At 41.5% G+C, this 14,260-nt stretch overlaps 1 protein-coding gene across 2 annotated transcripts in view; it reads left to right on the forward strand.

The window, feature by feature from the left end:
• The window catches only part of GUCY1A1 (guanylate cyclase 1 soluble subunit alpha 1), a 436,773-nt gene that overhangs the window by 102,333 nt on the left and 320,180 nt on the right, over positions 1-14,260 (forward strand). For both annotated transcript variants that reach the window (XM_085641712.1, XM_085641711.1), the window contains exon 2: positions 1,665-2,368. In XM_085641712.1, the coding sequence (XP_085497838.1) occupies positions 2,114-2,368 (255 nt within the window). In that variant the 5' untranslated portion in view covers positions 1,665-2,113. The remainder of the gene's footprint in view (positions 1-1,664; positions 2,369-14,260) is intronic.

Genomic DNA, 14,260 nt, shown 5'->3' on the forward strand with positions numbered 1-14,260 from the left:
ACTTCATCTACTTAGTTTTCGCTCTAAGGCCCTGTAAGCAACATTATAAATTATATCGGAAATTGGTCATATTGGCTAAAAGAATGTTTTTCCCTATGGCATAAAATGTGTTGTAAGTAGATCTCATGAATAATTTTAATGTCTATAAATACCTACCAACCCTTTTAGATAATGTGACAATATGTAGGTTAATCAGGAATTCTGTCAATTGATGTGGGAAAAGTGGTGCAAGTATCCAGTTGGGCTGGAGCCATGGAAATTCACTAGCATGGATCACATGGGATTATCTACCCCGAATGCAGTTGATATTTTTTGCTGAAACGTAGAGAGGAACAAGGGGAGTTATTTTAGGATTTCACAGAGAGTAGATCTGTGCTTATTTTTGTGTGGCTTTATGCTACCCGATCTATGATTGGAGTGCCTTCTACTGAAGACTCCGACAGCTGACACCTTTCTGATTTCACCTTTACTAAATACCTCTTAGTTTATGGTTGCCCTTTTAAAGGTAGTGTAGGAAGAGATAGCTTGCCCATGCTCACTTTGGAAAATTATCTGATGCAATTTAATACTCAATTGTTTTTCCTTATCGTCTGTATTGTTGTCATAGAGTTAGTCCTCTGCTTTGTATTATATAGGTTAAATCTCTTCAGGAGATCAGATTTACCTTAGTCTTTCTGCATTTCTATTTGGTCATGTTGAATTAATCTATATTGCTTTGTTTCTAAATATATAATTAAACACTACTAAGCTCAGATTAAGACGTTGAGTGGGTTATTGTGTGACCACATTGGTTACACTGTAATGAGATGTTAATTAAGTGAAAGTTTTCTCCCTTTTTGCTCTCTTGCAGCTATAATGATCATCGATCTGGATATAAATGTTTGAGTGGTCCTTAGCTCCAGCAGCATAATTATTTCATCAGCACTTATTGCATCAGAAAATGAGTATCTAAACAAGGCCTTTTAAAGCGGCAGAAAGATCTATGAATGAGGATCTTTCTTTCAATAGCACATTGGATATGTAGTGAAATTTGAAAACAAGTTTTACTTAAAGAGGTTCTATTTGCCTTTTGTTTTATATGTTATGTGGTGATGTTCTTATGTTATCATATTACCACGATATGGAACACCAGCTGCATAGATTATTGCATAGCGCACTTTCAGTAGTCTTAGTACATTTCTAAACCTTTCTATCATAGTTCGAAGTCTAATCCAAAATCTTTTAAAGTGTTTCGTGTACTTATTTCTGGCTCTCTATTTGGGTCGTACTCTTATTCAATTATCTGTTTGTGGATTATTTGGTGTCAAATGTGGTGCAAATGGGGGGCTTTATCCCTTTCTTAAGTATATGCAATATCAGAAGACATGCCCTTTTCAGTGCAAGTGAAGATGTTCCGAGCGTGTTGATGGGTGTGTGGAGGTAAATGTGTGTGTGATGTACTATCCAATGTGTTCTTTTTGACTGAGATACTTGAGAGTGGAGTGCTGTCCAATGAGGTGTCTGTGTTTGATGCTTGGATGTCGTCATAGTTGTTATTGCGGTTGGTTTACAGTTACTGTCGCACACGTTTATTCACCTGTATGCAAGCTGACAACTACATTCTATAGGAATTTTGCCAGCAATGTTCAACACTTGAGTGAAATGTTTTCTCCTTTCGTTCACAGAATTTTAAGCTGACATCAGAAAAGACAACAACCTGTGGATTAACAACCTTTAATGGACCCGCTCTAGCGTCTGGCAGCTCTTGCGTGCAGGTGTTGCATGGATCCCATTAAGGTCTTGTGACAGGCGGGATGACTGCAGGCGGATGTGCTGTTCTGCTGCACTCCGTATACCTCCTGGATGCGACGTACAAGCATCAGACCCTTGATGTCTGTGCCAAACAATAAACTCGGTAACACTCGAGGAAGTCACGACCTGGCGCCATGTTGTACACCTCTGACGGCCTATAATACTGAGTCAGCTCTCTGCATTAATGAGGAAGGTATTGAGTTGTGCTTGACACTTCACAGTTGGGGTTCCTGTTGACACTGATATGACTCCATTCACCGCACGATAAGTGTAGATCAAGGGCAAGGTTGCTATTAATTTCCTGTTCTGCAAATCGTACAGCATGTTCTGCGCTAAGCTGAAAGACTTGAAGATCACAGGGGAGTGCCCCTTCTCTATGCTAACACAAAGTCAGGACTCGGAGGAGCACGAGGACGAGGGTGCTGAAGTGCCAATTAGTTCCGGGGCAGCTCTCCCCATCTGCACAGATGTCGGTGAGAAAGAAAGCGCGGAAAACCTCCCGCAACGGAAGACCAGCAGGACGCGTGTGTATCTGCACTCGCTGGCAGAGAGCATCCGCAAGTTAATCTTTCCTGAGGTAAGAAATGACACTTTTAGAAGGCATCTTAAAATGTCATAGCCCTTTGCGCGCGGCCGGGAATGAAATAGCTCCCAATTTACTGTGTGTGTCTTTAGAACCTTTTGCATGGGTTTTCTTGGTTTGGCTGGGCTGATTGTTCAAATATTTACGATATGGATTACTTTTTTTTTTGGAATGTTATGGCGCCCAGCTGTTCTCTACTGCTTTTAATTTTACACATTGTAATCAACTATAAAAATGTAAGTAGGCAATAAAAATGAAAAGTGTAAACCCACTTATAATTTGAGTATGTATATGAACGTGGCTTTGCTTGACGAGGATACGTTTATTTTTCGAGTTTTTTTAAAGGATAGAATGAAGTGCGAAATATCACCCCATGCTCGATTAATACAGTTCTCGCTAGGAGAAAAGAAGGATTATTCATTTTGCTCTTTTGAAAACCTGAAATGGTTTTATGGTGAATGTATATATTTTTTTATTTTTCATTTAAGTATGCCTCTGTTTAGCGTGAGTATGGAACAAGAGAGAAATGCATTTAACTTGGTAGCCAGAAAGCAGAAGTTAGCTTTGCCATGGCGCTCGGGCGGTTATGAAAAGATAAGTTCTTTTGTGTTGGCTGGGGCACCTTCGCAAAAAATTTAGCATTAACGTAGCAGAAAACTCTCGAGTCAGTGGCCAAGCTGAAGCGGTATGTCAGAGGCAGGATCTCTGACTTTCAACTTCAGTACCCCACTCCCCAACTCTAAATGGCCCTTTTAACTAATTGTTTATTATTTGATCTCCCTCAAACACCAGGACATGAGCAGTGTTTATAGAGTCCATTGGAGACACATTCCCAGAGTTCAAGTTCAGTACTCCCTTGCTGCCTTAAGTAACAATGATGGTGCCAAATGACAAATTCCTGAAATAGTGTTCACCAGGGTTCTGGTCAGAGCTTGACAATGTGAGCCTACAGCTTTAGTAGCTTGCAGGAAATGCCTTGTGATAATGAAAGTTTGCTCTTCGTCAAAGAAGAGATGCAAGCCACTTCGCTGTACGTTTTGTGTTTTTTGCATATTCTAAGACAAATGTGTTTGGAGACCACTAAAGCTGAGGTTAGGTCAGGCTGGTCTTGTCAACGCTGTTGAGAAATAAGCTGATCCCAACCTAAATTCTTTTCGTCATTCCAAGCGTTCTTGGTAAGCTTTTGTTAGGGGTTTTCATAGTCACTAAAATATTATTTGAATGGTGTGGTCCATATGTAGCACATTTTTGGTGCTGATTGGTGATTACAAACAGGAAAGGACCAATAAGAAATCTCCAATAAATGGTCCAAACGTATTCTAGGACAGGGCTGCTAACAAAATGAATTATAAAATGACTTCCACTTAAAATGGCTATTTTGGCCACCTCATGTCTATAGAGTTGTTTGAAGTTTCAGATTGGCATTATATTTAACTCATCTTCCTCTCTATGGTGGTATAACCAAGTACATTTAGAATTTCTTCTTGTAGCATTTGTTCTTTATTCCTCCCATGAAGCTCTAAATCGCACAAGATTATTTTAATTGCACTTCTGTAAAATAGAATGACATTAAATGAAAGAATGTAAATAATATTTTCTGCTCCACCATTTCTATCATACTGAACACTTTATGGCAAAATCACACATGGTGACTCCTTTAAATATCAAAATTAAAGCAATGAAGTGGGTGGGCAGGTTGGGCAAGGAAGACGTGGGATTGAAATATCAGGGCTGTAGCATCCTTCCCAGCCTGGTTACACAGTAATGACTATACCACGTACGGAGTTTAGTACTTCTAAGCCTGCATTCACTCCACTATGCTCTAACATTTACGTCACATGTCTGCAGAGTTCATCAGGAGCCTAAAGGGTTCCATCATTGCTAACTCACACAACACTACATCTTCCCCTCTGTTAAATAAAAAATGATGATTTGTTTACAAATATATATACAATTATAAGTCTTTGTGGCACTCACATCACACGTCCTGATAGTGTCATCGGAAACTGGGGCCAGGCAATGGGAGTGTCCGCGTTCTGCTTTAGCGATGGAGGAGCAATAGCAGTCAGGGAGTTTTCAATTGTCCTTTTAAACCCAGTCTCTACATTGGCATCAGTGCCTGACGAGTGATGAGCCACTTGTCAGAAATGTTGAGGAATCTCGCCTAGTGGGCTTCAAGGACATTGGGTAGTCATCAAGGGTCCTTTGCTGGTCCCAACATGAAATGGCTCAGCATCGAAGGGAGCATCAAATTTCTGCTTTCTATTGGCTGACGGACAAGCACTCTATCTTCTCTAGTGAACGTAATGTCTTTAGCGTGTTGGTGCTTGTCAGCAAAGGCCTATATTTTCCTGTTACGATTCAAGTCTTTTATACGGGTCTCTTCCTCATTGCTTGATCCTCTGTTGATCCATTGAGGTAACTTGGTCATCATGGCTTTCCCAAACATCAAGGTTGCAGGGCTTTCACCTGTGGTCGAGTGAGGGGTTGAATGGTAAACTAGAAGAGTAGAATGCAAAACAGTTTTAAGGTCAAGCTTTTCCAATACAGCACGCAGAACAGCTTTCTTAAGAGTACTCACAAAACATTTGACAAGGCCATTGGCCTGTGGCCAAAGAGGTGTGCGCTTCTCAGCCGCGGTCGGTAGTAGGAGTAACTGCAGGGCGGTGACGTGGGGAGGGGCAGGGTGGGGGGTAGTAAACTATGGATTATGGAGGTTTACAGGTAAGTTAACATACATTAATAAAACAAATTTCGTTGCGTGCACTGCATCCTCAAATGCGATGCAGTGCACGCAACGAAATTCATTTTATTAATTTATATGTTAACTTACCTGTAAACCTCCGTAATCCATAGTTTACTACCCCCCACCCTGCCCCTCCCCCTCCCCACATCACCGCCCTGCAGTTACTCCTACTACCGACCGCGGTTAGCGCTTTTGATGCTTTACATTAAGATGACTGAGAAAGTCTCTGAATTTTCAACTGTTGAAAGGTGGGACTTTGTCAGATTTGAAGATCACAGGAATGCCCCATGTCACGACGACGTCTTCTAGTCTCTCGATCACTCTTTAGTGAGTGATGGATGAGAGATCTTCTATTAATGGAAACAGGAGTATTCATCAACAATCACCATAGTTGATGTCCATTGTCAAGAGGACCAAAGAGGTCAACGGCAATTTGTTCCCATACATGCTTTGGCATCTCTGACATGGTTAAGTTTTGTTGAGTGGTTTTCAAGGAAAGGCAGTTAGTTGCATTGATGACAGGACTTTAATTCTCTTTCAACTCTGTCTTCGAGATGAGGAAACCCGACTCTGTCTCAGAGAGCTGGTTCAGTGACATCAATTCCACGATGTCCTTTATGGGCCACTTCAATTATGTGTTGTTTCAGACTCCCTAGAATAACAATTCTCAAACCTCTCAGTAACGCCTTCTTGAGAAATGGACAGTTCATCTTTGACATTCTTAAACGCCTTGTGTTCACAGTCACTGGTAAGATGTGGAGTGTGCTGGTTCCATGGCTAATGAGTAATAATGTCTTTGAGTCCTAACATGTCCCTATCTTGACTTGTGCCAGTGACAATTTAAAAAAAAAAATGACAGTGGGTATGCTTGATTTCACAGTGAAATATATGTAGGCTTCAGCTGTCCGAAGGTGTACCATGGCACTGCAGAGGCACTCATGAGACGTAGTTGGCGGGGTTTTTGATCTTTCCCTGGACAATGCATGATTGTGTAGTTGTATTCTTGTTATCACAGACTTCAACTTTCAATGTGAGGAGGCCTTTGGATTGCCAAAGATGTTCTACAATGCTTGATGATTTGTCACAATCATAAAAGGCTTTCAATATAAGAATATGTGGAACTTTCAATGTGAGGAGGTATCAGCATTCAAAGTTAAACCTGCAACAAAATCATCAAATGTCTCTAGGCAAGCAGTCATTTGTCCCCAATATTCTGCTTTTTGGTGGTATCGAATGGTGATGGTGGTTTCAGAAAGGCGGCAGCATTATAACCATTGGTGGAACTCACTGAGGTGGAAAGTAGTGTTCTTTCTGACACTGCATGGTCATCTTGTTTATGGAAACTATGTCTGAGGCCTTGCGACTTGCTGGCCTTGTTCATCTTTGATAATTACAAGAAAAGTGGCTTCTTTCTTCGTCTCTATTGGGAAAGCAGCCTTTCACTATTCCAATCGCCTTTCTCGGCTTGCTAATCTTCAGAGACCTCAGGAGTTGTTCTGCGCCCCACTCAGCATCTTTGGTGGTATGCCTCTTCTAGTATGGACGGTTCAGTAAACACAACCCCGGGAACTTCTTCTGGGGCCACTTCCCCCAATGCTGTGATATAAGGATTCTCTTTACTCAGTTCTGGTAAGCAGATGACTGTTTCTTTTATCTGAATCGCTTTGCTTTTAGGCGTCTCTTTGTACTTTCTGACACCTGGTTGATCTCTGCCTCACATTGCTTCTAATTGTAGTGTTATCTTGCAATTCAATTTGCTGTCGCTATTTACTGCTCTTTCAGAACCTTGTTGTATCCGCTTTGAACATTATCACTCCATATGATGTGTAGCATTGGGTTGTGTAGTAGTGTGGTACCTCTCTTTATGGCCTTACCAGCTGGTTCTTGGCCAACGATGTGCAGACTTCTTAGTGAGGTGTTGGTTATCTTCAAATGCTTCTTTGACTCCACATACACCAAACATATATTCGGCAATTTGACAGAGGCACACGTGGCACGCATGAGCAGTTTTCTGGGCCACAGCAAACTCTCTGTGAGAAAACTGTGGATCTTTGGGTTACTTATCCCCTATCTCGTCGCCAATTGTAGCATCCTCCCCAGCCTGGGTACCCGCTAATGACTATGCCACACACGGAGCTTAGCATCACATGTCTTTATTCGTCTGCGTGTAACAGTGAACTACACATTTTAAACCCACCCTTCACTACACTATAACACTTAATGTCACAGGTTCAGGAAGTCCATCAGGAGCCAAAATGTTTTGTCATTTCCTAACTCACATGACAATACAAGGGACTCTATCTGTTTTTGGAGAAGCCTGAAATAAGTTCGGTTTCGTCAGCTGGACCCTAAATTAGTCCTCTAATCGTTTTCCTCCTCTCCATAGAATTTTCTCTAGATTTCAAGAGTCTTCCCTAGGTCAAAGACGGGGGAACAACCTAGCATTATCGATGACTGGCTTGCAGGATTTACAGCTGACAGGACACAATCTGCAATGAAACTTTAGCATCCCAAGCCTTCTTGACTTTCTCAGCACCTTTGAGATATCAGGTCCAGCTCAAAGTTGATGGTGTGAATGGTTAATCTTGTATAATACAATACAATTATCACTGTTGCACCAAAGAAGGGATTGTCCATTTGTTTCTTTATTCAAAAGAATAAGAATGAATAATTCCCCAAATCAGGAAAACCGATTTTGGTAGGCAGGAAGATGACTGCCTGACCCACAAAGACAATCTATGTGTGAAATGACATTTGAGCCTTTTTGAGCTGTCTGGATCGGGTTAGTATACATGCCGGCTAGAAGCTAACCTTCTGCACTACAAAACCGGATCTGGGAGCCCCCTAGTGTAGCTCTTAAACACTTGGTCTAACATGGGTCAGTTTTACGCTTATGAATGGCCTGTGTTTACTTCACAAAAGGTAGAGGCAAGTTGACATCAGGGGAGGGCAACATTGGTGAGGGCTCTTGCAGTTACAGAACAGGCAGATGCAAATTTGTATGTAGGAAGTCAGTGTGCTTGTCAATCACTATTCACCAGTCAGTTTCTGGCTGTTAAGCAGCCTTCTACTAGGCGTTGGTGAGTTGTAAATGCTTCTTTGGACCCTGTATCTGGGGGTGTCTTGAGGCTTACAAGGGAGTATGGCCTGCATCAACACCAGGATAGGCCAGTGGACCCTGGACAGGCAATAAACCTTATTGTTTGACTTGTGGAAATTGGCACTATGCGCCTCTAAGTGAGGAAGTACTGCCACAGGGTTCATGCAGGTCTGAGTTGCTGGAAATTATCCCTGAGCTTGAATGGAGCTACATCTTAGCTTCACAGTTCTTGGCAAGTAAGAAGTATATCACTGTCAATGAGTGACAATGCATCCATACACTTTGGATGTGTTTGTGTAGAGTTTCTTTCCTCCATGCACTTTTTAGAAAGAAAATGCCATACCATCCTCCAGTAACCTTTGTGGGTGCTGGTGTCTACATTACTCTAGGAAATGACAGTATTTAGGATCTCTCTTCCCTTTGTCCGGTCTGTTGTTTACTCTACATTATATAGTCATATCTATGAGGATATAGGGCATACTATTGTTGGTGGTGCAGTTGTATACATACCAATGTTTTCATGCCATACTCCTCGCAAGACCCTTCTCTCAGGATTATCCTATCTGCTTCTTTATAGTAGCCTTTTTATCTCTGTGCTTCTTGCTAAAATGAAGGTAAATACATCAATATTGTGCACAAAACGTTTATTTGCAAACTTTCATAGAACTTATAATTTTCCTTTTGTTCCTGGTCTCTATATTCACCAAAGAGGTAAGTAGGAGAGTTTCAAAGCATTTCTTCTTTCTGCAAAGCAGTGGGCCTCTCTGGGTACTTTTGGTTTACTTTGCAACTATAATGTGCAGCTGCTTTTTCATATTTCAGAGACCATGAGTTCGGTGCAGATAATCCTGTGTCAAAGTCATAGGAGTGACGACGAAGCTGCTCTCCTTAGAATGGGCTGTTTCACCTCTTTCTCTTCTCCGTTTATTTACGTGGCTAGCTGACTACAAGTATATGGGTATAGATTTAGCAGCCCTGCACATTTAAGTAACCTCTATTTGGCATATGCATCTTTAAATTATTAGATTGTAATAGACTTGAAGCATTATTTTCACTTTAGACCCTTCTAGTGGATGGATTTTAACCTAGTCCACCAAGTTGTTAGCTCAAGATTACTTGCTGGATGCATTTCAATGTAAGTATGAGATAGTTGTGAAGTTTTTAGAGATGTATTATACAGTTTTTGGATGGAATAATATTGTGTGGTTTAGAGTATCCAATAGTTCAGAGGGTAGAGTATGAGCTAGGGGTCAATGGGCCTATTCAGGGATAGTCCTTAGTACACCCCCTCACATTTACTTCCAATGTAGCCACTTTATTTCTGATGAGAGGCATAGGGCATAGGGATCCATTGTTCTTTCCCACTCACACAACAATGGCAGCTGATACACACATGCACACATAGACATGTAAACAATCATCTGTTTGAGAGTGGAGCTAGGTCTGGTGGAAGATGGTTTCCTCTGAGTGAAAGTCCTACAAACCTGCCACAAGGAAGCCATAACCTCCTGTTGGATCCTGAGTAAGCATGCAGCAGTGGGTTACCTGGTGACCATGGGGAGAACAACATTCACAAGTGCACTGTTAAGGAGTAAATACCTTTTCACCCTACAGGCCACCTCAGACCTGATCCCAAAAAACTGAGCTCTGAAGAGACTGGGCAGAGACAGCCAGCAGCTTGGACCAGATCTTATTTGCAGACATCAGACACAGAAAGAAATGGTGGTGCTATAACTGGCATAGTTGAGAATCCAGGAGAGTGAGGGGATATAAAGAATGATATCTCAGTTGGGCATGCTCTCAGGATCCTCTGAGGACACACCACCCTCCCCCACACAAGGACATCCTGCAGATTAGTTGTAACTGCAAACCTTTGCACTATTTAGCCTCCACTGCACCATGGGAGGGGGTAGATAGAGAAGTAGCTAGAGGCCTGATCAAGGCAGACTACCCTTATCTATGACATCTACCACAGTGTCAGTGACAGACACCCCTGAAGTCACCATGGAGATCATATTGAAAGAAATCACACTGGTGGGTGAATCAGTGGGACCAATGGAGACCAAACTAACGGAAATATCTTCCAAACTCAAGTCAACATGGTCAGACACTTTATCTTTTTCTTTTTCAGAAACTCCTGAATACTACAGACATATGTATAAACACTGTGCAGGACACTGTGAAGAAGTTCCTTGTCTGGGGATAAGGCATTTGACATTAGTATAGCAAGGTCATCAACCTAGAAGGCTACAAAGATGGGACAGCTTCAGGTTTTATGGGGTCCTCCACAACTTGGAAAAACAGAACATGTAAGGATTCTCAGCGACATTCCTACAGTGCCTGCTAAACTTACAAGTATCTCTAGCTCTGGAATTTCAGGCAGCACATGGCATTACACTATGAAACACTACTACCTCTAGATGTCTGAGATCTAGCATCGCATGTTTCCTGCAGTATGGTCAGGCCAGACAAGTCATCCAGGTGTCTACTAAACATGGTCCATATACAGTTGAACAATTGCTGCAAATGTCGCATTTTAGAGAATTTTGAACAGGAAGAAGATTCTATTACTTAAAAGAGAAGTTAAATACTACCAAGATAATTTAAACAAATTAAAGTGCGAGGAGATGGAGGCAGACTTTTTAAGCCATTTATTACGCTAGCGGGAACAATATACAACTCGCACTCCTGAGGCAAGCGTACAATGCACTCCGATCAACGTTTACTCTGCCATATTTATACACAACTCAAAGCAGAGCTTACGTGACTTCATACAAAATTGCTTAGCAGTAGAAATGCCTCATATCAGCTTAAGGTCAGTTCCAAAGTTGCATCTCAGTAGATAAGAATTAAGTATCCTTGGAAAGTCCTTCTAATTCTGTGGTCTATCAGCTACATGTCATAAACAGATGAGCAAATTAGGGGACAAGGTTCATCTTCCAGCGTGTACCAAGAAAGAGTTGCATAAGAGTGAACAAAGTCTATCTGCAGACTAAAACAAACTAAGGAGCAAATAAACTTTTCTTGTGCAGGGGAGCTGTATTTGAGTTGAACAACATTAGTTCACTCTAAACTCCATGTCCTAAAACCAGTATTTCTCAGACAGCCCTTGAACTCAAAGTTCATTCATGTAATCTCAATAGTCATTAAGTCAGATATTTGTTGCATCATGTGAATAGAAGATGGTCAAACACTTCAGGAGGAAATTTTATGGATAAACATACCCCTACTATAACTCCTCTCACCAGTGGCACTATAGTGAACAGTTTCCAGCCCCAAGTGGTTGCTAGGCCCCAAAACTATCCTGACCAAGTCCAACTTCATTGTCCTAGTGTATTTGAGCAATTAAGTGGTGGAGCTTTTGTGCCTCAATTAACATTAGGGCGTTTTATGTAAAGTTTGAGCAAACGTATAATGCTTATATATTTTGGCAGTGTGAATCCTTAAATGAGGATAAGGTGAAGTGATAATTTTCAGGTGCAGTAGGAGTAGGATGCACTAGGCTATGAACAGGGTAATATGTTTCAAGCCTCCAAAATAGACCCAAAAATCTAAATACTAGCAATAGAGAACTTACAAGTATCCCTATTTTCCTCCTTTTTGTCCCAAACTGTCAGCTTTTAGCAGGGGCATTCGGGGCAAGTACTTCTATTTCTCCTAATAGGTCAGAAAACACCTTCCCAAAGGGCCTTAATGGCAGATCCACAACTCTAACCATTTCAACCTAATCTATATACAAATACCTAATTCAGAAGAACACCTAACACTATTCCCTACACTGGACTTTATTTTCAACCTGTGCTGTTTCTTTCCTTTCTTTCCTCTTCCTATAATGTTTGTTGTTTAGTTGCCAAGGTAACAGAGTAGCGTAACGATCAGCCAGGAACAGAGCAATGTAATCTCAATTCTCCCAAAATTCCCTCACTACAGTATCAAAGAGCATTAAGTCCCAAGTGTCTCTTGCTTCAAAGCCTCACTTGCAAGCTTATGTACTGGTCCGGACACTGGCGGTCTTGACCACCGGCATGGGTTGCTACCTCTCCAGAGATAGTTTCTTCAATCAAAGTCTATAGTTCAGTTCGGCCCTTGGCCTCATTATGTATCAGGGCTAAGCAATGTCAGGATGTTCAAACAGAATCTGTTCATCTGGGTCAGGCATGATGGCAGCAAGTTATTGTTCCAATGACACCACTTCACCATGTTTTAAAAAGATCACAATCCCCAAAAGGCGCTTGCTGAGAGATCTGATCATATTTAAAATGAGGTCTTGTTATCCGCTGATCATATGGCCAAGGGAGTGGCGCTTGCTTTCTCCACATCACTGGCATGGATCCGGTGTTTGTGCCCTGTGCACTTAACAGCAGTCTGGGTGGCGAAGAGAACTTGCACAGGACCCTTCTAGCATGGCTCAAGGCTGGACTTCCTCTGAAACTGTTGGCTAAAGACACAGTCTCTAGGCCTCAGCTTGTGACCTAGACCTTCAAGACTAGGAGGGAGACTGGCCTTCACTTGTGAATGGATCAAATGCAAATCTTTAGTCAATTGGTCACAGTAATCAATAAGAAAAGTATATTCAATGTCAAGAAGTCCTTTTATCTTGGTACACCCTATACATTTGCTAGCCTCTCCAGAACCACCTCAAATGGTTGCAAGACCTCGAAGGGCAGATCTGGGGGTGCAAAATGACCTTTTGAAATGGGGTACCTTTTTCTGTGTTGTAAGTAGTGCATATCATGCATCTCTTGACATAGAACTCTGCCACCCTGGGAATCAAATTATTGAACCATACATGATCTGACGTGGCAATTATTCCTTTAGCACTGATGTGGGCTGAACTGTGGGCCATGTTAACAATAGCATTCACATAACAATGTGGAAGCATTCTGCTTTGCTTTCCTGACAGATCTATCCAACATCCTGTCGCATCCTGACACCCATGTCTTTTCCACTGTTCCTTCTCTTCCTCCATAGCTTCTTCCTGTACTTCCCTAATGCAATTTAGAGTCTGATTAAACATAGGCACTTCTGGTGTCCATCTAGCTGTCCCTACAATATACATTAAACTATACTCTGATTAGGCTGTTTGTTTAGCTGTTTCATTGGCAAAAAACATTTCCCTGTATTATCTCATCTACAGTTTTCTTGTGGACAAAACATTTAACAATAACAACTCTTTTTGGTAACATCAAGGTATCCAGTAACGTTCCCCATACTATATCTTATCACCATGCAAAGTCAAAAAGCCTCCTTTTTTTTTCAGAGGCATCCGAATGAGTGGGCAACTCCAAAGGCATATATATTGATATTTACAGTCAAATCTTTACTTAATTCGCAGCTCTAGTCTGAGTTGTCAGCTCCACAGATTGGGCTGACATTTGTTGTTTTTTACATAACTCAACCACAGTTTTCAAGGTAGTAACTGCATAGGCCGCTGTACTAGAGCCATCAGGCAGTTTGTAACATGCACCATCCACGAACAGTTCCCCTTGTGGGTCTGATATAGGGGTATCTGTCAGGTCTGCCCATCTCTTAGTCTCCTCCTCAGCACTGAATATGCAATCATGCTTCTTACCTTGTTGGGACTGAGAGAGGGGCAGTACAGTGGCTGGATTCAAAATGTTACAGCATTTCAGAGTGATGTTTGGAGCAAAAAGTGTCAACTCACACCCTGTTAATATCGCACTGGTCAGGTGCTATGTCTGAGTTCCTTTTTTTAATATTTTTTTTTTATAAAGATATCCTCTAAATGGGGTCCCATAGCTGTCAAATTGTGACCTTAAATATACATTTCAGATTGCTTTATCGAAGCAGGGTCTAATGTGGAAGAGAAATACGCGCATGGCCTATTCCTTACACCATGGGACTATTCCAAGATGCAACCATCTTTTTCATGCACAAATTTGCAAGCATTTTTCAATTGCAAAAATACAGCTTCACACTGATTAGTCCAAGGAAGTGGCATGCATATATCCTTTAATGTTAAAGCAAGCAGGGGTTTTGCAATTAGTGAAAAATTTGGAAATAAACGCACAGATATTAG

The sequence above is a fragment of the Triturus cristatus genome, chromosome 2_2, assembly GCF_964204655.1.
Source record: "Triturus cristatus chromosome 2_2, aTriCri1.1, whole genome shotgun sequence".
NCBI classification, from domain to species: domain Eukaryota; kingdom Metazoa; phylum Chordata; class Amphibia; order Caudata; family Salamandridae; genus Triturus; species Triturus cristatus.